The sequence below is a fragment of the Athene noctua genome, chromosome Z, assembly GCF_965140245.1.
Source record: "Athene noctua chromosome Z, bAthNoc1.hap1.1, whole genome shotgun sequence".
In the NCBI taxonomy this organism is placed as follows: domain Eukaryota; kingdom Metazoa; phylum Chordata; class Aves; order Strigiformes; family Strigidae; genus Athene; species Athene noctua.
This window is the reverse complement of record NC_134077.1, coordinates 61,370,096-61,396,223: the sequence shown is the minus strand read 5'-3', so window position 1 is coordinate 61,396,223 and position 26,128 is coordinate 61,370,096. Positions and strand designations below refer to the sequence as shown.

Below are 26,128 nucleotides of genomic sequence, written 5' to 3'. Positions count from 1 at the left end.
TCCTCCTCACCCCTCGATGGCTCCTTAGGTTCATGGTTGGACCTGATGATCTTAAGGGTCTTTTCCAACCTAAATGATTCTGTTCCATGATTCTAATCAGTGGTGAGCGGCACGGGTTTCCTCATGGGAGACGCATCTATTCCTTGGCTCTAACTAGAAAATTCCACCTTTTTCATTTTAAGAGAGCAGTAGAAAACCATTTTTCCCATCACATTAGCAAAAATCAACCCTTTCAAGGATTTTTGTTCTGTATAGCAGAGTTAAGTATAAAAAATGAGTAATGGGAAAGCAGAAATTAATCCTATAAATGATAACTCTTTACAGGAAGCCCATAGTTCTGCATCAGTTTTCTTTTAAATCACAACTTTTTTTAAAACTATGTTCAGAACACTAGGAACCAACATCAGTGGTGGTATTTCCCAGCTACTGGCACAGCAGGAGATGAGTCTCTTACCTTAACATTGTGCTGATATAAGTGTACTATTGAAAGTCAGAAACTCTAGAAAACTATACTGTTCAAAAGAAAAGTAAGATACACAAAGTTTGCCTAGAGTACATTCTTTATTATTTTAAATTTTAATACATGATGGAATTTCTAGATCATTTTATCTGCTTAAGCTCATTCCCCTCTTTTCCAACAACCCAGTCAATTGCACCTTTATTATGTACAGTCAGTATTTATGAAATATTGCATATGCATCTATGAACTTAGAACATGCAAGGAAATTATTACCACGAAAGTGAAAAAAAATAAGATAGGTAAAACAGTCAATCCCCTTTTAGCTTGTTATGGCTTTTCACCAAGTATGAGCTGTCAAAACAGTTAAAGATGCTTCTTGTTAAAGGCACTTACTGTCTTCAAATACACTTTCAATTTTAGTTCTATTGCATTAAGATGTATATCTCTGGGATCATCATTTCATAACACAGCAGAACAGTCCAAAAAGGCAGCATTAATAAAAGGGAAAAAAGGGGGTTTATGTCAATAGGAAAATACCAAGAATTAACACAAACTTTCAGGATTTGGTCTGCATAAAACAGGCAACAGCATTCAGGCAGTAGTGATTTCTTTTCTTATATGCTAACAAAATAATATCCCCAAAAATGCACTCTTCCAGTTTGAGTGTATAGATATGTCTAAGTTGAGTAGTGTACCCTCTAACACCACCCCCAGTAAAAACAGAGTTTTTCAAGGCTAACTACTGCACCACTTTCCCTGTGAGGGAAGAAACTTCCAAAGAACATTAAACATGCACATACTAGCAAGCCTACAATTCTGTGTCTCTGTATCTGGATGGCTGTCCGTAGTAGCCCTTCTTAGAGCGGTCTGATAGCTGACGCCGGTATTCCTCCTCCTCCTCTGCATCGCTGCCGTAACTGCCATGGTTCTCTAGGTAAGGTTTAATTGGAGGTTTCTGGGGTTCTGGAGGTCTGGAGCTAACACAGCAAGACAGAGAGATAATGGTTAATTCCATTCTGAAAAGCTGAAAAATAATTACACTGAGTTGTGGTTTTATGGCCACGTACTGTTTAGAATGGCAAATAGAGCAAATGAAACTCCTAGCCCATGAACAATTGCATGGGCATGGTAATCCTATCTGAGAGGCATCTTATTTCCACCAAACTGGAGTCTTATGTTTAGATTGCAGGTTAGACCTGCCTGGAAGAATGCTGAATTTAAAATCATTGAACACCCATCCATCCACATCAAGAGCTTTACAGCACTTTAGTCCCTGAGTAGAGAAGTTTTCAATCATCGCTGCTACCCCTGTTGACATTTTCCTCAATTGTTTTCACATCAGATTATTTCTATACCTGCTTCTTTTGCATCCTCAGTTTCCTATCTCAAAGTCTGAAGACTTCTTTTGTGATGTTTCTTAAACTGATAGCCTTCTCTCCTCACTCAAGGCTCTCACTAGGGCTCTTATTAAAAAGTGGGCAGAAGTAACCCACACATTGCTTTTTATACACTGTGGTGCTACCCATTTAATGTGACACTAAGCTGATATATAGAAATAAAACCTGCCCGGGAAGGGCATTTCCTGAGTTTCACAAGCCATGGTTTTGCAATCCAGCTGTAGAAAACCAAGATGTTATCTTCCTTCCATATTGGCCCAGTGCTTAAACACTCCCTCTAGGCCAATTATTAACATTCCTGTAAAAAGACAACAGCATCGATTTCTGTATGTAAGCAAACACTCTGCATATGTTGTTAACAATTACTTTTTACTGCTTCTAAAAGGCTTCCAAGGCCATATAAAAAAGACATGTCTTTCTGAACCACCAAGAAAATTTGAAAATAATCACTTCATGTTTTCCATTTTTACATTTTAGATTATATACTATGACATCAAATGATTTGACTAAAAAAAAAAAAGTCCAATTTCTATTGGCTATTACTAAAAGGCAAGAAATACTCCAAGGTCCTGCAGATCAGTAAACAAAATCCATCACAGCGTGCTAGGCCTTGCATAGGTGACTGCTCAAGTAATAGAAATATAGTGTGTAGGGCAAGATAACACAGTGGTCAACCAGTCCAGAACTCACTGAATTTTAATGAAAGATTACTATTTTCATGAGACTTGATGGGTGACCTCAGACAAGTTTCATCCTCAGTCTCCCTACTCACACAATAAATCTAACTGAATAAGCATTTAAGTGTCATTAAGTAATTAAAACAGCAACTACTTGTTCGAATAAACTAACAGTCATCAAGTATCTAGCACTGGAGTAATGGACATAAGAGGACATGAATGCAGAAAAGATTCTGAGTAATACTGACACGGACAGAAAACTGGCTCTGCAAATAATTCTTCCTAGGTAACCCAAACACTATGAATGAACTAGAAGAAAAAAGTACCCTGAAAACCAAGAAGAGTTCACTGAAATTTTGCCTACCTTTACAGTAATCTTTCAGGCATAATAACAAAGCAATACCCTAAGGCAGGATTATTTGTACAAATAACTGGCAAGATCAGTTTTCCTCCTGCTGGTGAAGTAAACAATTAAGACAGAATGCTTTAAACTGTCTACACCTTACCTCATAGGCTGGGGCCAGTTCTGTTCTGACTTCTGTGTTTTGACAGGGACGGCATAAATATCTGGGTGCTTCTGGGCTATTTCAAGCTTTAAAAGAAAGTAGGAGAAAATAACTGTTCAAGTCTATCCACTAGGGATCCTAGGCTGAAGATCTAACAGGTCACAGCTACATCTCAAACTACTAAACCACAAATTGATAATGGATCTTTGTTTATATTCCTACAATTACATAATCTTTTGATAGAATAGTAGTTCAAAGTGCACATGAAAACAATGGATTGCCAAAAGTAACAGGATTATTAGAAATCAGCTTTCTATGGTTACAATATGAAGTCTTAAAATATGTCCTCTTTTTACATCCACATCCACACAGTGGTATGTCTGAATGTGTGGTTTCCCAAGCTTCTCCTTCCAGAAACAACACAATGCAATGTTTTTAATTTCCAGAATGAAAGCTGTTCTATATGCTGGAAAGCACAGCAAGGGGAGAATGCATCTCTTCATACCCTGGCATTCTGGGCCTCTTGTAGCTCTTGCATTCTTTGCATCCTTGCTTTATGATCCATCTCCTCAAATATTTTCACTTTCCTCAATACAGATTTTGGAGTATTTTCTTGTTCGCTTCCTTCCTCTTCCAACTTTGCCTCCTCCTCCTCCTCCGCAGGTGGGACTACTGGCTGAGAGCTTCTCAGGACAGGACGCCCAAAGGCAGGTTTCACTGAAACAGGTGGAGGTGCTGCTTTAGCTGATATGGTTGAAGTCTCACTACTGACAGCAATATTACTTGATTTGGAGTCATAGTTCTTGAAAAAGTCATATAGATCTTCTTTGTTTTGTAACTTTCCCTGTAAGTGTAAAACATACAAAGTTTACATCAGCAACTTCATAATCTTCATTTCAAATAAAAGCTTTAATCTGAAATTAAATCTGAAATTTTGCCTATGTATTTAATAGTGTCAATATTCATTCAAAGTAACATTGGAAAGGTATTTGAACTGCTGCAACATTTTGGCCAGATGTTCATACACTACACATCAACCTATAGAAGACTAGCACACTTAGACATGTTTGTCCCATTTGTTAAGGCCTATCAGAAATACAGTGTGTGTTAGGGTACAGTACAGAGAAAACTGGCCTCCCAAATGATTTTGTCAGTACCACCTAATGTAGAATATGGAGTCTAGAACAACACAGAACCCAAGTCTGTTTTCCGTCTTTATCCTTACACATGTTCTACTCCGCCCAATCTCCATTTCAAGGCATACTTGAATATATTTTGAATATGTGCAGTACGTGAGGGCACCCATCCTCATAAAGGACTGACTTTGGGGTCAGGGGAAATCACGCATTGCTAAAATAGAATTTGGGTTCCAAACATCCTATCTTTTTTTCCCTACATCGTTCCTGAGCAAGGTTTGAATAAACAATTAACATCAATTTCTAGTGATGGAGACTGATTTCAGAGGCAGTAGAGTCTGGTTTTGTGCTTCACAATAATGGCCATCAGATATGCTTTTCCTAATGATTAGCTTACATTTGTTCTTGCTGAGCTAAAAAAGTGCCTTTAGATTTGTTAGCAGACACAAAAAGAGTCTAATGTCTTATTCCATATAGAGATCACACATATTTGAAGAGAACTGTTATCCTTCAAGTTTTTGCTCTGCCTGATCCTTGAAACACCTTCCAACCATTCCTTCTTTCCACACTTACAATGTTTTCTAGGCTCTGATCATTCCTACTGCTCTTCTTAATGTACCACCCTGGAGAGCTCTCCAGAGAAAGGAACTCTCTATTCAGATTTGTTTCTACAAGTTTACCTTAGGTGGTTCCGGCTTGAATGCTGGAGGTGGACTTGGTTCTCTAAGGATCTCCCTGCTACCAGCTTTCCTCAACTGAGCCCTTGGTTCGGGACTAAATTTTTTTAAACTCTATGAAAAAAAATAAGAGATAAAATCACTGCAGCATCCAGTAATTGAATCATTTTTTCTCCCTCTACTATTTTGGGAACAGTAACCAGGAGCCAAATGACTGTCAGCAACCTGACCACAACCACTGCAGATATAACTGCAAAGTTCAAGGTGAAGAGACATCATCAGGAAACCTACAGTGAGGCAGAAAAGCAGAGCCATTATTATTTTTGCGCTACACAACATAGCTCTAAAACACTATTAGAGGTAAGATGAAGGTGCAGTTTAAAAAACCTCTCATTTTTAAGCCATACATACAGGGCTTTCAGAAGGTCCAAAGTACAGTCTTGTTGAAAATCCAACCATCTCACCTCTTCATGATGCACAGGTTCAGAGGACCGGCTAACAGATGAAATCCTTGGTTCGTCCAAGGGCTCATCAAGTTCATTGTCCGTGTATGCACCTCCTTCTCCATCTGTATCCTCCAGGTCACTGATCAGCCGACTGTCACAACTCAAATAGTCAGCACCCATTGCAGTAAGGTAAGACATACGATCATCTGCGTCATCTTCCATGCCGTCCATCTAGAGAAAAGTCAGGAAGAATTAAGGAACAAAGATTAAATATATAAGAAATAGAGTCTAGTTAGGTCTCAACATCATTCCAAACAACTCCTTAAGAATGACATTGCAGAACTGAAAGAAACTCTAATGCAGAATCATAAAGGAAAGTCCTGTAAAAGTTTATCCCTCCTCACTGTTCTCCCCTAGCAACAGTATTAGTGATGAAAGCTCCCAAAGTCTAACAGAAAGAACAATAAGAAGGAATTTTTTGTTATCAAGAATGACATCAACTGACTGTCTAACTTACCCAGCATTGGCAAACAAAATTTTGGACAATTTTTACTGACAAGAGGTACCTTGAGACATCTGTATAGCTTAGTACAGTATGGACTGGCTGCTTACCTTTCCTTCTGATACCCATACAGCTTCTCCTTGCTGTTGCTGAATTGTATCTTTCAGACTACCATACCAGCTATCATTGGCTGAATTCAAATTGATGGTGGCTGTAAAAATTGAAGGAAAAAATGTATATATACACAGCAAATGCAATGCGATCCTTTATCCAGTCCTTGCTGTTGAACACTTTTTGTCTTAGTTACGTGAGAATGTAAACCAGCCATTTCACTTATATCATGGACAGAAGCATGGTATTTTTATTTTATTGTCTATCCATTCCCCAAGCTTATTAAATCACTTATCTTTTAATGACAGTATGCTAATTCACACCATCTTTTATATTAGAATTTGGCAGAACAAGGAGCTTTTAAAAAAGTCAAGGAAGGGACTGTCATGAACATACCTTCACACCCTTTTAGCTCCTGCCTGCATGAGTTAATACACAGAGTACTAAGTTGTTATCTCAAGACTCACACGTGTGACTCAGTCACATCCGCTACTCTCTTGGTAAGCGGGTTAGACACATATTCTACCTTACCTGTAAAGAGGTGGGAACAAGTTTTCTTCAGTTTGTTTGCTTGCTCATAAAGTTTTCTCGAGCTCTTGTTAGATGTGGAACATAGCCTTTGTCTCATGGTTTTCACACCCTGCTTACTGTCTGGGTTAAAGAACACCACAATTGGAAACCACTGAGTATAATTTAGCAGGTCCACCGCTTTAGGAGTCACATCCAACAGAGCATGTTTATCCTGTTAATAACAAAGTGCAGTCAGTGTGCCGTTTGTGGGGAACAAAAAAGCAGGTGGCTAGAACACGGTATGCTATGAAAACCAGAATATTTTTGCCCAAAAAAGACCACAACTTGTTGGATTTTTCACCACATTTATATCCCATTCAAAAGTCACAGCAGGCAGCCTTTTTATTTCAGCTCAATTTTTCTGAACAGCTTTTGCCTGAATGTCCACATTTTTATGTTAACTAACTCTCATGTTAAGTAAAATGAACTTATTCCACCTTCGTTTGTTTGTTTTTAATAGGCAGTGAAAGTTAACTAGCTTTTCTCTCTACGTGCCCATAATACAGCTTCCTTTAACACAACTATTCTGGGTGCTGTCTGTGAGCTTTTATCTAAACTACTAGCTGAGGTAAATCTCACTTCTGTGATTTAAAATATTCCTTCTTAGCTACTTCTAGTGGAAAGATGAATGGGATTTTCAGATGCATGCTTCAGCGGGGCCTGAGCTCTGAACAGACTTCCATGTGACATTCTAACCTCTCTGACATTGATTTTACTTGGCTTAGGGCAATATGCTTCAGAGTACATTCTCTTTACCAAAGTTTTTTAGCTTCTTGATTACCACCTATCTACTTGATCTCTAAATGGTATTATAGAAAGTCAATGCAGTCTCAGCAGATGCCTCTTAGCTATCATAGTCACTTCCTGTTCAGTTTAACAGTAGAAACTCTGAAGCAATCCAAAACTTTAAGCTTCTGATGATAGTAAGGGCAAGTAGATCACTGCATGACAAGTAAAGCCTTTATGGCAAATTCAGAAAGCATACAGTAAAACACAGATGTCCCTTCGTTCAAATTTAGAAGGGACTAAGAAAGAAGAATTTAATTTCTAACATCAGGTTAACCCTCCCACTTGGAGGACAGCTACCAAAATTACAAAAATTGTTGAACAATCTCAAAATAGCCCTGTTATTAAACCAAATCTGCTTATTGCAGAAATAGATGCAATAAAGATTTGAGGATGCTGAAAATTTTAGGAGCAAACAAATCAAACAACATGCTTTTGTAAGCAGTTTTCACAGAGAAATACTCTACCTGCTCAATGATTTGCCTCACAGTGTTCAAGCGCACTACCCCAGTTGATTTTTCTGAACCTGCATCTCTGGGTTCTGTCTCTGCAAAGACAACAATTTATCTTATCTAGAGTGGCCAGACAGCTGTGATTATTAAGTTATCCATTCTTTCAGTTAAGGATGATAAGGAAGCTAGGAGGACAACTTACTTGCTGTCTGGTACAGGTGAGGCAAATCATTTGACAACTTCTCCATAGCAACATCTGCAAGAGGGCCAAATATCACCACAGGTCTCTTAAAACCAGCTGTAAGAAAAATATTTGGAGAAACGGTAAGTCTGGTAAGACTGATTTTATATATAAGTGAAGTGACACAGACAAGATCCTCAATTACTATCCAACCTTAAGAGTAAGTTGAAGACATTAAAAAAATATATTTAAAAAAATTTATTTCTCAGAATTTTGTGCAATGCATACAGTAAGCTATTTTTAACAATTGAGAAAGCAAAAGAGATTGTTTTAATTTAACAGCTTCCTTATTCCTCCTAATGAACATGTATTGAGAGGATTCTACATTCTGAAAACATACAGGAGATCTTCAGTAATGTTTCCATCCAGCAAAATAGCTTGAACCTTGACCCAGCTGATTTTGTGTGAATAAAGATACAAATGCTAACCCAGCTGTACAGCAGCTTGATAAAACAAAGATATACAAAATTCTGTTACGTTTATGTTAAAGCAAGTGCAAATATGGGTCCCATAAGTTAATGAGGGAACACCATTCTGTTGCTCTGTCTCCATCTTGACATCTGGGAGCTCCTTTAAAATACTTTTTACTATTTGTTTTGTCCTACAGCACTGTCATGTGTGAACACCCAGAAAATTATCTTGACTTGCTCAATATGACTAGTAATATAGCTAGTTTAGAGTCACGGAAATGGGTGACCACATCAACCTTGATTACATTTGGACAATCTGCTGAAAATACTCAGGTTTTATTGGTTTTATTGGCTCTCAAGGTAATGTTAAAGTGATATTTATGAGCAAGCTAAAGACTGTGATTGATCTCAGGCATACTGATTGTACTTTCAGAGCTAGCCAAGGGGAAGGTGAGAAAACAAGAAACCCCTGCTTGTTTCTTCCTTTTTTCATTTTAAACCTTGTAATTTGGAAGCAAAAGAGAACAGCAGCTGTTTAAAACCATAGAAAACTTTTTGTCTTAGTAGCATCCAGAAAAATACCATCCCTTTCTGTTGCTCAAATTTAACATTGAACTCAAGTTGTTAGAAATTACTTACTTATCTGACCAAACATTTGGATGTTAAACCAGCCAGCAGTACATGGGCAGCTGGCTCAGAGCAGTCTCACTTACCCTCACGCAACTGAACTCGCTCATAAGCTGGGAATTTTGTGCTCACAGATACAATAGCTGTCAGATCTTCACGACTCTTCCTCAGATTTTTCTTCACCCCAGATCGTTGGCCACGTGTTCTCCAGAAGTCTGCCCTATCGCTTGAACCATCTTTTTGGGCATTCTGAACACTGGCCATCTGCTCAGCTCTGACAGAGAAAGCACAGAGCTCATTTGTACAAAACTAGTCAGAAGGGTAAAGGTGCTTTCACTGAAGAACAATGGATTTTGAATTTGCAACAGGTAATTTGTCAGACAGCCATGAGTGGAGGTGAGATGAGAGGAGTCCAGGTTCTTCTGCCTTGGAGCAAACACGTCATGTCATTCTGACACTCCAACTCAACACAGCTACAAGATTGCTGGGCAGAAATGAGTTCTCAGGTTGGAAACTACTAACTCACACAAGCATTAAATAAAAGAAATCAACTGCAAGGAGGTGGTGAAAGAGGGCAACTTAGAACCAAAGAGAGGCCTAAGAAATTACTGGCACTATTCTCGTCTCCATTAAGTCTTATAAATTAAGTCACTCCAGCATAGAAGCAGCATAGAAAAGCTGGTTTGGTCAGATCAATTAACAGAGAGGAGAGAATGTAGTAAACCAGGAAAGAGGCAAGAGAGTCACATAAGCAGCTCATTTTAGGAACTTCTGTACAACACAGCTGTGAGCTTTTTCCCTCCATCTTAAAATCATAACCACACTCAAGAACTTAAAAGATACACTCTAAAAATACCCTGATTTTTTTGCTGATTAATTTTAATACTTTTACTCATTGTGCTGTGTGCAATAATAAGTGTGCAAAACACTTATTATTACCTCACATGAATTTTGACTAGGAAAGCATATTTAAACAAAAAACATTGCTGTGGTTCACTCAGTATTTCACATAAAAATAAGGACTACAGCTACCAAGAAATATGAAATAAATGGAGTAAGTTCTTGAAATGTTTTCTGTAAGGATATACAAAAGAAATTCAAGCACTGAAGTTTATTTAAAAGATTAATCATCAGAGTATTCTTGCACAGAGTTATGCGTTTTGTTTGATTTGTTTGGGGACAGGGTGAATAGGGGGGACAAGAAGGGGAAAAAGACATAAAAAAGGCAAAACCAGGACACTCCACCCATTTTCTAGAAGAGGAACGGAAGCAGCTAGTGGTCAAAGCTTGGTTGATTGCTGACAGGAGCTCTAGGTCTATGTTGCAAATACCTGATCAAGTATGTAGGAAACACCATCCTGCTTATCCTCTCCTCACATAAAGGTTCTAAAATCTACAGTTTTATACACACAGTTGTTGTGAAAGTAAAGACAAAACAATTTATTCATTCTTGTAAGGAAAAAAAAAAGTAAGGTATGATATAGGAAGCAAAAATCATTTGGAAAAATACAAAATCTTATTTGTAACAACAGGCAGAAAGACAGGAAGCCACCTTACCTGCTTTTATTTGGTATGAGGCCCTTTTCCAGTTCATTTCCAATTCTCACAGCCAGCCAGTTTCCCAGTTTGCCATCATACAGTGTATCAACTACTCTAAAGATCTCCCCTCTGGTGAATGCTAAGCTCTGTGGTGACTCTTTTTCACACTCAAAGTGGCTCCTGATGAAGAATGAATCTCCTCTGCCACAGGCCATAATATCTCTGTAGACTAAAACAGGAACTCCCCTTTAGTTTATAATTTTTTACACTTCAAAGAAAAATTAAGCTGTCATTCTAGAAAATAGTTTTGAAATTCTTCCCCTCCATTCAAAAAGATTCAAAACCCCAACCTTCACATCCATTGCCCTACACACACATTATCAAGGGTGTTCTATACTTGTACATGTACGGCCCTTACAGCTCTGAGGGAAGGAGGCACTTGCACTTTTCCCAAAGCAAAAAGGCAGCTACAGTACTTAATATTACAGCAAGCTGTGTCTCTGACAGGAAAGCAAGAGGCTTTGCTTGCTTCTTAACTGTTCATCAACAAAACTGTCTACTTGCTGCTATATGAATTCTGAATTCTTTATGACTTATGAATTCTGAAGACTGGATTCTTTATGACTGCCAAGGCTCAGCAGAACAGGAATGCTAACAGCAGATCTTGGGCCAACTGATACAGACTTTTAAAAGCAGAAGGAACAATAAGTACATTGCCACTCTTCAGGATTAAGAAGAGATGCTATTTGCTAATAAGGAAAAAGATGGAGAAGTGCTCTGAAAAACACATCACATATGCACATTCGTATGACCCTTATGGTATGGAATACAGCTATCTTCTAAACTACTGAAAAGAAGGATAACTAAAATGCTACCCAGAATAAGCATAACAGATTATTTGTGGTTTCACTGACAAAACAGAGCTTAAAAGCTTCAAGGATATACACACATTTTGTTCAAAGCACCTACCTTCATATTTGCTTTGAGCCAAAATTGTCACTGTTTCACCTTTGGGAATTTCTAAGAGATATAAAACAGCATCTTCCCGAACAATGCCTCTGAAGTCTTGAGTGTTTACCTGTGTACAAAAATAAAAACAAACCAAAAAACCCAATACCTGACAAATCAACAATAAAAAATAACCAAAGATTTTTGTTTAATCTAAAAAATCTTAAATATTCTCTTCCTTTATTATACTTTTAAAGTCAATATGAATGTCTGTAGCCACAAGAAATATTTTATTCCAGCCATTAACAGTAATCTTTTTGAAATAACAAGGTCCTGGATGTGCACTGCTAGATTGTTTCTTCTACTTTAACAGGTTCCAAAAGGCCTTAAAAATCAAGACTATCACAAGAAAAAAAACAGAGGCAGAAGAGAAAAAATTACATTAGCCTCCTATTTGAGTTTTCAGAAAAAAAGGGAGAATGTAAGACAATGTAAGTGAACAAAATGGCATAGATGACTCAATTTTAGAAAGATCCTCCACCACACATACACACTTCCAAAGCAATAATTTGACTTCCTAAGATCAGAAATTCTTCCCTATTTCCACTGAGCAGCAAACAAAAAAATACTCATGTAATTTGCATTTCATGGGCACATGCTTTTAAACATACCTTAAGAATCTGATCTCCCTCCTGCAGTCCCTCCTGATCAGCTGAGGTGCCTTCTTGAATTCCAGCAATAAATATCCCTACATCATTTCCACCAGCCAGTCGTAGACCCACGCTGTCCCCTTTCTTGAATCTCACCATTTTTGTATTAGGACTACAAGATTTACATGTAGAAAAACGAAGTAAGGCCAGATGTTAGGCATGTGACAATTAACAGGTTGTCAAGAGAAAAAAATTGCAACCCTTTCAACAAAATCATACTAATAATATTCTTAGCTCCTTTCTTTTGCTTGGCTATAGGGTATATTTACCCAGGTAACTCTTCAGTGTAGGAAAGAAGCAGAGCATTTGCATTTTTCAGAGTAGAAACTGAACTAGGAAGAGTGACTAAATAACATACACAGATTTGACAGAGCAGGAAAAAAACTCCCTGTTCTTGAAGTCCCAAAATAGTTTCCTACCTATAGGATCCTCTCTCAGATGAGCAGTTGGGTTTTTTGCATAAATAGCCTGAGTTGTAAGTAATCATACTCCTTGTTTTGTCCTCTGTATGCTTGAGAACTGTCATATGAATTAAATGTATACTTATTTTCTTTGCAGTTTAACTTGTTTGCGAAACAGAAGTCTTCCAAGTTTTCTTGTACTGAGAAATATTTCCAAAAATACTCTACTAGTATGTTAACAATCAGTCCTTTCATACTGCAGTGGGAGAGCTTAGTGGACCAGGTTCAGCTTTTTTGCTGTCAGAAAAGCTGTATGCCTGAGTGACCTTCCAACACAGAGGACAGTGCTCATCTGCCAGCCTTTCCCAGTAATACCCTAAGCCTGTATTATAAATACCCCTTCACCAAAATAATAACTTGATTAATTTCCACATCAATGGCAAAATATGCAGGGTCCAACCCAGAAAAGACCTGAGAAGAGAATCCATCTGAGAAAACACTCCAAGCTACAGAATGTATTCAAAATCTTATTTTTAGGCTTCTCTTTATAATCTCAGTGCTTCTCTCCCTTCAATTTCTGTATTTAAAAACTCTCCAAAGAAAACATATAAACTGATTTCCTATTAATACAGTTTGCAACTTCTAGTATCTTAATTGTTAAAGAATCAACAGTAACAGGTTTCATTTGATTACTCTCAAAAATAATCCAAAAAATCCACACAAAAATAAACTCTGGAAGCAATATTTTGTTCATTTCTAAGCAGAGACTAGAACTGCAATATAGACTGCACAGGTTTGTATTTGAAGAAAAGACATAAATTTCTGTAAGATGCTTTCAGCTCATACAGAAATGCACATATGTCTGGCCTTGTCTTGCAACAAACTTATTAACAAATTAGAGGACATTTTCTTTGTATCTTAATGTTGTGGGGAAGGGCAGGATTATCTTTTGTATACCTATAAAATAATAAGTGTAAAATACATTTCTATAGAATTGCACAGGTTAGAATGGCCCTCTGCTCAAAACAGGTTGATCAGGGCCTTGATCAGTTATGTTTTTGACTATCTGTGGTGGTAGAGATACCACAACCTAGAAGAGAAAACTGATCCAGTGGTTAAACACCCTCTTAATAAAAAGTTTTGTACTTCATATCAAAACAGCATTTCCTGTGCTCCTGCTTGTGTCCCTTGCTTTTTGTCCTATCACCCCTCAGTTTTCTCTGTACCCTCTAGCCATTAGGTCACTGTGGATAGCAGTAATAAGTCCCTTCAATCCTCTCTCCTCCAGGTTTAACAAAACCTGTTTTCTTGGTCTTTTTTCTTGGTCTTTTCTCATGTGTCTTATGCTGCAGCCACCAACTCCCTAGATTTGCTCCATTGTGTCAATGTCTTTCTTGTCCTGGGGAGCCCCAAAATGGACACAGTACTTCAAACACTATCTCAAAGTGCCAAATAGAGCAGAATAAAAATATAAAAACATACCATTGCGTATGTTCCCATGCAAGCCCAGAAAAACAAGGTGTTCATGATACCTTCCAAGTAGGAGGCAAGTCTACACCTTCCAGGAAGATCCTTCCAAAACTAAGCTTAACTCAAATATGGACAGTTAGAAGCCATGTCATCTCTTCCTGTCATTAAGCTATAAAGGGAGTATCACTGCAAATGGGCAAAAACCCCCAAAACCCAAGCAACTGAGAACCAGGTACAGGTCACTGCAAGAACACTGAGTGCAAAAAAATAACAGCAAGTGCCGCCTTACCCATATATTGCTTCATCCTCAGGGCTGGGTTTAAGAATTGTTCTTGTAACTGCTTTTGGTTGAGACACTACATGTAAAAAAGCAACAGAAGTTACTGAGCTAATAAAAAGTTATAAATAACAGCAATTTTTAGCTGTCAGATAGCAATCAAACTCCTCCATGACAAAGATTAATACAGATTTAAATATCAGGCATCTTTTTGACTAGAATTGATTTACGTCCTTTTTTTTATTTTCCAATTCTTGAAAAAGAATAAAAAGGTCAAGGGAGGGATACACAACTCTTTCAGGCAAGCCAGATCAGACTTCAAGAATAGTTTCATTTGGCTGCTCATGGCAATAGGCTACAGCAGATGCTCTAGAAAAGTACTTGCTTTTTGAGGTCACAATTCTAATAAGCAACTGCTTTCAAATATTCTCAGGTACTTCTCTCTCTGCACCTCAAAGGAAAAGACAGACCTCTCTTCCTGGTGTGTCAGGATGGGATTGATATGAAGAGTATACTAGAAATGTCAATATGATTGGGGGATTAGACATTCTGTGGTCAGGGAAAAAAAAAGCAACCAGAAACTTCAAACTCTGACCTGCTGGGTCATCTTGATACTTTAGTTCTTTGTTTGTGTCTACAACTGTAACAGCAGAAGTAGCAATGTCACCCGTTGATGTGAATGGTGTAGGCATTGCTCCCATTCTGGACATCCTACTAGATGGATCATCTTTTGCACTAAAAAAAAAGAAAAAGAAAAAAAATGTAGTGAAATCAGGTAAGAATGCCAGGTATTTTAAGATTTTCTTTAACTAGCATTAGAAAAATGGCCTAGAAATGACCATTTCTTACTTTGGTTTCTCTTTCAGCTTTTCATTGGATGAATGTGAATCTAGATCAGAATGATGTAATCTGTCATCTTGAGGGGAGAATGATCTGTTTGACTCTATTTCAGAAATGTCTGTAAAGAGACCAGCAAAGCATTAAATGTAGGATTTAAATTATCTGCATGTCTGACCACATTTATTTATAAAACTTTCACGTATAAAATACGGTGAACCTTTAAGCCTACTTCCATTTGAAGTTGGATTTGACTAGGGTTCAAAAAGTGCTGTATGCTTTTTAGTGCATCCACACCTCCATCCCCCTGAAAATACTTTAGGCAGGTTTTACACAACCTTTAGGAAACACACTCACATCACACAACTACTTTGAGCATACTATAGATTCATTAACTAGTGTTAGCAGCCTTTTATTTGAGGTCTCATGGACGTTCCCAAACAGAAGACCACCTTCACATTAACAGTCCTCACGTCATTGCTTTTCAGCAATAAAAGAAACAGAGTAGCCCTCAGACTTGAACTGTTCTTGGTCTTCACAGTAAAACCTAGAAAAAGCTGCATGCAGTATTCTGACATCAGATAAACAAGCATCTTGCACTAAATAATGTAACATCCTGCTCCCCAAAGTAAGATTGTGTTGACAAATACCATTGTGAGATATCATTTGTACAGGATAGATATTGGCAATAAAAAAAACAGTGGTCCAGGTAGACTTAAATTTCATCTTGTCCTAACATTTTTGCTCTCCTGTTAAATGCTGTCATGAGTGTTAATGACCTCAGAAATAGACCAGTCCAATCCACTTGTTTTAGAACCGAAGTCTTTTATTAAAGCAACTGACTTGCTTGTTCTGAGAAGTAAAATAGATAGATTTTGCCAGAACAACATTGCTTCTTCTATCTCTGCCCCTGCCTAAAATGTAATTATATGATTACTACAAAATTCCTCTTTCACCTAATGGAAGTGGGCTTGATGCTTAATTGGCTGTTACTTAGGTTTGTTTGTGTTTGGGATTTTTTTTTTTTTTTTTTTTTTTTTACAAAAAAACCTCATACCACTCTACTAAAGCAAAACACTATAAGCTGTATTCTGTCCCTGCAGAGTTCACAACTTCCTTCCACATTAAACCTCACCATCCATTTCTGAGTCACTGTCATTCAGTGAAGGAATGTTGAGCAGTGTCTGCTTTCTGTCCCTGAGGACAACCAGCTGGAGCTTCCCCCGTGACTTCTCGATCAATTTTCGGGCATCAGCTAAGGACATGTTCTCTGTCACTGTACCATTGATCTGGACATAAAAAAGCAAAAACAACCCTACAGGTTAACAACCAAGTCCATATTCTGCTCAAGTTTAATAGTGAACTTGACTATAACATGACTTACTCCAGACTAACCACTGTAACAAGTGCCTGCTAAACTGCTAACAGTATAACCAGAACAGACCTTGAGAATGATATCCCCTTCATGAAGGTTGCCATCTTTGGTTGCTAGGCCAGTACGGGTCATTTCTTTTATGAAGATCTGGCTTCCAAGACGGAGTCCATATTCTGGAATCAGGGAAATAATCCACTATAGCTTAGATGAGCAAGGATGTATTTTTTTAAAACTACACAGTATACATGCAGCATACCCCATTACACCATGAGAAAAGAAAAAAAAACCCACACATGGACCAAGTAAACCAACTTAACCTTAGGCTAACAATGCTGTAAGTCAGCTGCATCAGGGGCCCAACTTCAATGCAAATGTACTTAGCATGGGGAATAAACAAGAGGAGATAAAGATGTGTGCATGCCTGCAGGGTTACAATCTTACTGGCATCACGGAGATGCGGTGGGATGAATCCTATGTCTGGAGCGTTGGCATGGAAGGATACAGGCTCTTCAGGAAGGACAGGAAGGGGAGAGGAGGAGGGGGTGTTACCCTCCTTGTCACTGACCAGCTGGAGTGCATGGAGCTCTGCCTGGGGATAGATGAGTCAACTGAGAGCTTGTGGGCCAGGATTAAAGGGAGCACAGGGACAGCTGACATGACAGTGGGGATCTGCTACAGGCTGCCTGACAAGACCAAGTAGATGAGTACCTCCATGGACAGATAGGAACATGGTCATGTTCAAAAGCCCTGGTCCTCATGGAGGACTTCAACCACCCTGATATCTGTTGGAGGGATGGCACAGCAGGCCATAAGCAATCCAGGAGGTTCCAGGAACACACTGATGACAACTTCCTTCTCCAAGTGACAGAGGAGACAACAAGGAGAGGTGCTATGCTGGACCTTCTTCTCACCAACAAGGAGGGTTTGCTGGGGAATGTGAAGGTCAAGGACAGCCTTGGCTGCGGTGACCATGAAATGGTGGAGTTCAAGATCCCTAGGTCAGTGAGGAGGATGCACAGCAAGCTCACTACCCTGGACTTCAGGAGAGCAGACTTTGGCCTCTTGAGGGATCTGCTTGGCAGAATCCCATGGGATAAAGTCCTGGAGGGAAGAGGTGCCCAAGAAAGCTGGTTAATATTCAAGGATCAGCTCCTCAGAAGTGATGCATCCCAACAAAATCACCAGGAGGCCTGCATGGATGAACAAGGAGCACCTGGGCAAGCTCAAACACGAAAAGGAAGCCAATGGAGGGTGGAAGCACAGAGAGCCCAGGAGGAATACAGACAAACTGTTCGAGCAGCTGGGGATCAGGTTAGGAAGGCCAAAGCCCTAATTGAATTAAATCTGCCCAGCAACATCAAGAGCAACACTAAAAGCTTCTATAGGTATGTCAGTGAAAAAAGGAAGAGTAGGGAAAATAAGGGCCCTCTCTGTAAGGGGAAACAGGAGACCTGATTACCTGGGATATGGAGAAGGTTGAGGTACTCAACAACGTTTTTGCCACAGTCTTCACCAGCAAGTGCTCCAGCCATACCACCCAAGATGCAGAAGGCAAAGGTGGAGACTAGGAGAATGAAGAACCACTCACTGTAGGAGAAAATCAGATTTGAGACCTGAAGGTACAAAAGTCTATGGGACCTGATGAGATGCATCCACAGGTCCTGAGGGAACTGGCAGATGAAGTGGCTAAGCCACTATCCATTGTATTTGAGAAGTCATGGCAGTCTGGTGAAGTTCATGCTGACTGGAAAAGGGGAAACGTAATTTCCATTTTTAAAAAGGGGAAAAAAGAAGACCTGGGGAACTACAGGCCAGTCAGTCTCACCTCTGTGCCTGGAAAGATCATGGAGCAGATCCTCCTGGAAACTATGCTAGGGCATGGAAAGTGAGGAGGTGATTGGTGACAGCCAGCATGGCTTCACTAAGGGCAGATCATGCCTGACAGGCTTGGTAGCCTTCTGTTTTGGGGTTACAGCACTGGTGAATAAGGGAAGAGCAACTGACGTCACCTACCTGGACTTGTGCAAAGCATTTGACACTGTCCCACATGACATCCTGGTCTCTAAATTGGAGAGACATGGATTTGATGGCTGGACCACTTGGTGGATAAGAAACTGGCTGGTTGGTCACTCTCAAAGAGCTGCAGTAACAGCTCAATGTTGAAGTGGAGGGCAGTGACGAGTGGTGTTCCTCAGGGGTTGGTGTTGGGACTGGTGCTGTTTAACATCTTTGCTGGTGACATGGACAGTGGGATTGAGTGCACCCTCAGCAAGTTTGCCAACACCAAGCTGTGTGGAGCGGTTGACACACTGGAGGGAAGGGATGTGCCATCCTGTGGGACTTGACAGGCTCGAGAGGTGGGCCTGTGCAAACCTCATGAAGTTCAACAAGGCCAAGTGCAGGGTCCTGCACAAAGGTCGAGGCAATCCCAAGCACAAATACAGGCTGGGGAATGAGTGGATTGAGAGCAGCCCTGCAGAGAAGGACTTGGGGGTACTAGTGGATGGAAATCTGACTATGAGCCAGCAATGTGAGCTCACAGTCCAGAAGGCCAACTGTATCCCGGGCTGCATCAAGAGAAGTGTGGCCAGCAGGTCGAGGGAGAGGATTCTCCCCCTCTACTCCACTCATGAGACCCCACCTGCAGTACTGTGTCCAGCTCTGGGGGCCCCAACATAAAAGTGACATGGACCTGTTGGAGCTGGTGCAGAGGAGGCCATGAAGATGATCAGGGGGCTGGAGCCCCTCCCTTATGAGGACAGGCTGAGAGAGTTGGGGTTGTTCACAGCCTAGAGAAGGCTCCAGGGAGACCTTATAGCAGCCTTCCAGGACTTAAAGGGGGACCATAGGAAAGATGGGGAGGGACTCTTGATCAGGGAGTGTAGTGATAGGATGAAGGGTAACAGTTTTGAACTGAAAGATGGTAGATTTAAATTAGATATAAGGAAGAAATTCTTCACTGTGAGTGTGGTGAGGCACTGGAGCAGGTTGCCCAGAGAAGCTGTGTCTGCCCCCTCCCTGGCAGTGTTCAAGGCCAAGTTGGACGGGGCTTTGAGCAACCGGATCTAGTGGAAGGTGTCCCTGCCCATGGCAGGGGGTTGGAAATACATGATCTTTAAGGTCCCTTCCAACCCAAACCGTTCTGTGATTCTATTTCTGTGCTGTCACTAGAGTAAGAACAAACAGCATTCCAGAAACAGTCACAGACAGATGAGTAGTCTGCATCTTAAACAGCAAAATAATGCCTTCATTCTGGAGGTGCTTATTAACATGCTGGACTAGATCCTCTTTCTGTGTCATATTTTGCATGCTGTAGAGAGGGAAAAGGGTCAAAAAGCACTACAGAAGAGCTGTTTATTTTACCAGTTGCTGCATGCTGACCCTGTCCTATCTGTATGCCAGTGTCTCAGTTCAGGCAGAGGATTTTTTTTTTTTTCTTCTTTTCCCCTCCCTTTTTTTCCCTTTGAGCCAGGTTTCTTGGATCAGTATATTTGCTACTTGAAAAGAAAGGCAACAGTCTTCACAGCTTCTTTCCTTTTCTGTTGTTCTAGAATGTGCATGGTTTATCTGCTTAAAAAAAATCACCACATTTGAGCAAGTCCACAGAGTATCCATATGCATGGCAGAAATTATTACGGAGTTACTAGCTACATATAGAACTTAAAGACACCTCAAATTTCTTCCCACTTGTATAACTATCTGCATTATCTTTACAGGTGGAAACATACGTGGGGGAAGAAGAGGAAGGAGGGAAAGGGATCCTTGCCAGAGTCAATAAAAAGTTTAGCCCCTGCATAGAAAGCTTACATGATCAGAAAATTCTTACAAATCACAACAGGGAACACTGGGAGAAAAACAACAACTCAAAGTCATCACAAACAAACCAATACACCCCCCCAAAAATAACCAATCAGAAAAGAATGCACAACCTAATCTCAGATATGCTTCTAGCACGAGTGTTTATTTCACAGCACATGAAAGATCAAGCTTTTGTCTTTCATTTATACACTCCAATACACAGCAAGGAAAGGCTGTTTCAGCTGTTGCCATTTCAGTATTCTTTAACTACATTCTGAACTATTCAAAACCAAACAGTCTTTGGAACTAATTTAATTATACTCAAGGGAAGAAGTAAGTGCATTATTAAAGGCAGAGTCTACTCTTCACCCTTTGTAGCTGACCCTTTTGCAGATGTGCTAAGTATTATCTGAATCATGATCAGATCCATGTTTTCCACCAGAACCAGAAGAATGGGGCAGGGAAAATGGAAAACCAAAGGACACAGTGGCTAGAAAAGGCTGAAATGATGTGGGTGAACAGTTTTTTGTTCAAAGGTAAATTCAAGGTGCTGGGGGAAAAAAGCACCCCAAACCAGACAGGAAGAATGAAAACAGCTTAAGTGATCAGTTAGATAACTCAACATTTAACCTGTAAAAGCAAAGAATGTTCAGCTTCTCCCACCCCTCACCAAAATTACATGCTGTATGAAAAGCCAATTCCTTTCGTCCCCTACTGTACCTACCTTCATTATGTCTGCCTTTTGTTAAGAGAACACCGATTGGTCCATTCTGATCCTGTGGTCCTAGGTACTCATGCTGATGGTGCATTTCAGGTGAAGGACTTCGGGAACGAAGTCTGTCCCGACTTCGACTCCTCACTTCCCTCCTGTATCTAGGATCAGGTTGAGATCCATGCCTATAACGGGGTGGGCTATAGTCTCCTCTGTAGTTCCGTTCATACCCACCATCCCTGTCAATGCTCCTTCCCCTGCTCTGATCTCTTCTATAATCTCGATCCAAGCTCCTATCAATGCTCCTACCACGACTTCGATCACGGCTGTAGGTGCATTCCTGATCACGGTCTCTGCTTTGGTTACGCCCTCTGTCTTGTTCATCTCTATAGCTCTGATCCAGGCTGTTTCCCCAGCTTTGGCTGTGCCCTCCATTACCGCTATGCCAGCTTCTGTCACTATAGCCACTTTGAGCACTTTTGCCATCAAATTCTGCATGGTCATCCATTACATCTAAAGCTCTGTCCTCGTAGTCAAGGGAGGGGCTTCTCTTCAATGCAGCAGCCTGCACTTTCCTTGGTCTTTTCACTACCTGTTCAGTGCAATACAAAACAAAGAAACCCCCTCCAATGGTTAGAATGTGACATTCAACAAATTAATATTCTTCACACTTTAAATGAGGGTGTGTGGGTGTGTGTAGTAAAATGGTTTACTTCTAGAACAACCAGTAGATTAGATTATTTAGATATTCAGAAGCAATACTTAATAATTGGGAGTATAACGAACACTAGGAAATTTTTTTTTTTTAAAAAATCAGTTGAGCCACCACATTCTTTTACCTCTGCAAGAGTGAATAACAAATAGTTTTTTCTTTATGTAGATGATTCCTAAAAATATGTGACAAGCCCCCACGAAAGAGTTGGAGATTCCTCTCTCAGCTAATGAAAGCCAATCTGGACAGCAAATTCTTAGACAAGGTCTGTGTATGCAGGACATCATTGCCTCACATAAATTTCATTTTTTCCAACTACCACTCATTATTCAGTAAAATTAAAGATTGAGAACATACATTTTATTCCTGTTTTTTCAACACAGTACATTTGTGACACTGTTGTTTAATTTCCATTTGTCTCACCTGTAGAAACTATATTTTGTCTTTGTTTTATTTACTTTGTACATTCTGTTGGGCAAAGGCTTGCCTTGCTTTATGCGTTTATAGTACACTTCATAGAAGGAAACCAAAATCTTGACTGGTTACACAGGTACATACCACTGTAGAGTGAATACATTTGTAATTTACTTACAATGGTGGCCACTTTTCCACTTTTCCGAAGCTGTTGGACTGCAAAAGAATGTGGAACATTTTCCATTGGGGTTCCATTAACTATGACCACCCGGTCATTTTCTCTGGAAGAGGGGGGGAGGAAGCATTTAAGAGGAGTCTTCATGAAAACACCAGAACAAGATTCCATCCCCCCCACCCCCCCCACCCCCCCCCCGAGGAACCTATTGATTTCACTCACTTTAATGGGAAGTTTTGCTTAAAAACTGTTAGTTATACAAACATTACAATACCTGAATACTAGAAGCAGCTTTCAAAAATTAGACTTTGGATACTGGTGCATACCTTTGTACACATGCTATGTCTAGCTTAAGTATCTTACCATAATGTCAAAAGATTTTTTTTTTTTAAAGAGTATTTGTGATGACCATTAAAACTCTTTTTCCCCCCAGTTCTTTCAGGACTTCTAGTCTTTCACACAAAGTGCTACATTTTTTTCACATCAACATAAGAATTTCAAGGGACCTTCAAATTGCTGCAGGCATGGCAGTATTCAGGCAAATCTTGCCAAGTACTGCTCTAGTACACACTTCTGAAAGACTGGTATTCAGGTCCCATCCACTCTGAAGAAAGATGACCGGGGCCGAAAAAGAAACAACCGAACTATAACACGCAAAGTCCTCCCTGCCCTAAAACACAGGTCAAAAGAGATTACTAATTTATCTATGCAGACCTCCTGCATGTCAAATAGACCATTAAGACTTAACTCAGTCATGCCCAGGAGACAGCCCTGTGGCAGGTGCATCCGCCCAGTGAAACCAGAGCTTCTTGGCTGCTGAAGTGTAGCAGCTCCGGGCTGCCTTTGTTCTCAGGGCCTCATGGCAATTGGGGCTTTTGGCCAATGAGAGCTGCTATTGACTACAGGTCAGATTCGTCCTGAGTATAAACGGAGTCCCCTGAGGAGTCATTTTGAGCTCATCCCCTGGAGCAGCAGCTGTGGTCGAGGACTCTCCCCTTGGGTCAGGACGCTGCCCAAGGAAACTCCTCAAGGGGCCTTGGGTCGGGACGCTGCCCTGAGCGGGTCCTCGAGGTTGAGAGCCCTCAATTGTCCGGTGAGTGATGAAGCGTTTTGGGTTGTCGTTAAACCCTAGGTAGCAGGGCTTTGTAAAGCGTTTGGGGTTGTCGTTAAACTCCAGGGAGTGGGGCTTTGTCTGTGTTCTGGGTTGCCGTTAAACCCTAGAAAGCTGTTCTGTTCTCCTCTCACAGACATTCGAATCTGTGATTTATGGAGAGCTAGTTACCTGTGTTAATAATAATTTTTTATTATTTTTGGTGGGTGGCTGTTTGAGAGCATCCGTAACAAGCCCCATAACACATGATTAATTGAAAAACATATCATCCAGAAAGGCATTTCAGTGCAAAAAGTGCAGGAGATTTAAAAAAATAATTTACAACTCCTCATATTAGTTTATTTTGGTGACTACTGAGTTACTAACCTCACAGTCAGAGCACTAGCTCAACCAATTACTGGTTAACATGTTTTCTGCTAGACAAAAGAAATCTTTGATACCCAGTATTTTCTCTAACTGTAATCAAGTCACATTACGATCTTCTTTTAAAATAAGATTATATAGTTTAAGCCTCTTTTTGTAAGGCACCTTCTCTAACTTCTGATTTTTGTGCGTCTTTTCATACCCTTCCAATCCATTTTACTGAATGAGTGTGCCAGAACAGCATGCCATACTCCAGTATCATTTTCATCCAAACTTTGTGAGAATCAAAATAGCTCTCTTCACAGTCTGTACATCCAAAGACAGTATCAAACTTAATGCTGTAGCACTACATCAAGAGATCCCATCTATTTATGTTCACTATACCATAAAAAGGATTGTAATTCCCCCATGCTCTGAAGGTTAAGCCTATATTCCTTATTTGTTGGAGCAACAGCTTTGCATTCAGTTTTCTTCAGACCATGTTTTGTCTGGATGTGCCCAAATTACTTGGTAGTGTCTTGTAATCATCAATTTACCTAGGATCTTACATAATTTGTGGACATGATTTTATCTCCAAATCACAGGTGATTATGGAACAGGATGGATGACAATGGTGCTTGCAAGACATCAGTAATATAAAACCAAGATTTTGTGCATTTATGTTGAGAATTGCTTGTTCCCTGCTTTGCAATAATCCATTTATCTAGTTCTTGAATAACTCCTCCCATGTCAGCCTTTTCATTACCTCACCAAAAATTTAAGTTTGGCAAAATAACCAGAGTCTATTCTTTTGAATTACTGTTACTGCACAACTTTGTCATTCTTCCAAACTGTCTAGTCCTCATCAGGTATTCCAGGTCAAAGGATGAAAAACTCATCAGCAGTGGGCTAGAAACTGTTTATCTCAGTCTACAGATTTAAAAATACTTGTCCATGATAGATGCTGCCTCAACGAGGATGATGTTACTAGAGGGACTATAGAAACCTTAGGAGTGAAGACCCTTCTTTGGGCTGACTTAAGCTATTCTCTTGAAAACTGATGATTGATCACTAAATGTGTTTCCTGGAGGAAGAACAGGGAAATTTTAAGATACTAAGTATTTCTGCTTTTTTAAAAGAAATGTGGTCTTAAGAGAAACATACTTAACTATAATAGCTTTTCAACACTATAGAAATTTAATTTCTGACAAAATAGCAAATAAAACCACTCCCAGGTGAAGTTTGTTTTGGTTACTTTCGTTTGTTTTTTTTCCTAATGTAAAACAGACACCTAGGTTCTCAAGAGAACATCAAATCTTGAGTGGATTAGATTGCCAGGATTTCAACAAAGCCTGTCTGAAGGTTTTACGTATTCTACAGTCATGCCCCTCAAAATACGCCAGACAAGAGAAATAAAAAACTGCTTACTGAAGTAATCCATCTGCTGGACCACCTGGGAGAACATCTGAAATGACTATTGATGTTTCACCATTTTCAAAGTGAGGATTATCTCTGCCACCAGAAACTGCAATCCCAAATCCTCGTTTTGAATCCTTTACAATGAAAACAAACACAATAAAACTCAATTCCATCCTTAGGAATTTTGACAGCGAGAAAGAATAATAACGTGAATTTACCTGTGATGGCACTCTGCCAGGATATTATTTAAAATATGACAGTTGCATGTAGAGAGCTGCAGAAATACACCTCTTTAAAAAGGAATAGGTTTACAAATCCATGTAAAAAAATGACACGTTCTTGGGTTCCAAAATCTCAGTCTACAACCTTGTGATGGTTAGTAATTAAGCAAATGACTCATGAACTTAGTCTGTATTTTGCTCCACCATCCCACTAGTTATTCATACCAAATTTATTGTTAGATAAATCTACTTTGTTAGTGATGCTTGGGAAACTGAACATCTTTTCCAGGATCTCATCTTCATTATGATTTCTATCTAGTTTGTAATAACTACTTACTCCTTGATCAAACTAAACAAGATCCTGGTTGATTACAAAAAGCAAGCAATGAACTTGTGAATTCTCTATGTTATCCTCTCTCACAATTGACTACTTTAAATATGTAATTTATGTCAAATGTGTCATCACAGAAATAGCAGATACATAAAAGCCCTAAAATGGCAATCATAGAATCAGGGAAATAAGAGGGTGTGAAGGATGCATGTCTATAACACTAGACCTGAGAACTGTTAGCAAAACCGAACTGCAAATAAGAAGGTACGCAAAAAAACACACATTTTGTTAAACACACAGGTTTAACTTTACTACCTATTTAACACACACCTCCTATC

At 39.6% G+C, this 26,128-nt stretch overlaps 1 protein-coding gene across 7 annotated transcripts in view; it reads right to left on the bottom strand.

The window, feature by feature from the left end:
- Positions 1-512: 512 nt before the first annotated feature.
- TJP2 (tight junction protein 2) overlaps positions 513-26,128 on the bottom strand; it is a 70,128-nt gene continuing 44,512 nt past the window's right edge. For 4 of the 7 annotated variants that reach the window (XM_074931998.1, XM_074931993.1, XM_074931996.1 and 1 more), the window contains 21 exons: positions 25,248-25,372; positions 22,370-22,472; positions 21,078-21,657; positions 16,625-16,728; positions 16,316-16,469; positions 15,193-15,301; positions 14,939-15,078; positions 14,356-14,422; positions 12,157-12,307; positions 11,507-11,615; positions 10,556-10,766; positions 9,085-9,272; positions 7,923-8,018; positions 7,736-7,815; positions 6,444-6,654; positions 5,912-6,012; positions 5,318-5,530; positions 4,857-4,967; positions 3,546-3,884; positions 3,041-3,126; positions 526-1,437 (listed from right to left, as the gene is read on the bottom strand). In XM_074931998.1, coding sequence (XP_074788099.1) covers positions 1,269-1,437; positions 3,041-3,126; positions 3,546-3,884; positions 4,857-4,967; positions 5,318-5,530; positions 5,912-6,012; positions 6,444-6,654; positions 7,736-7,815; positions 7,923-8,018; positions 9,085-9,272; positions 10,556-10,766; positions 11,507-11,615; positions 12,157-12,307; positions 14,356-14,422; positions 14,939-15,078; positions 15,193-15,301; positions 16,316-16,469; positions 16,625-16,728; positions 21,078-21,657; positions 22,370-22,472; positions 25,248-25,372 — 3,447 coding nt within the window. In that variant the 3' untranslated portion in view covers positions 526-1,268. Of the gene's footprint in view, positions 1,438-3,040; positions 3,127-3,545; positions 3,885-4,856; positions 4,968-5,317; positions 5,531-5,911; positions 6,013-6,443; positions 6,655-7,735; positions 7,816-7,922; positions 8,019-9,084; positions 9,273-10,555; positions 10,767-11,506; positions 11,616-12,156; positions 12,308-14,355; positions 14,423-14,938; positions 15,079-15,192; positions 15,302-16,315; positions 16,470-16,624; positions 16,729-21,077; positions 21,658-22,369; positions 22,473-25,247; positions 25,373-26,128 lie in introns of all 7 variants that reach the window. The other 3 variants (XM_074931995.1, XM_074931997.1, XM_074932000.1) reach the window with 3 other exon arrangements.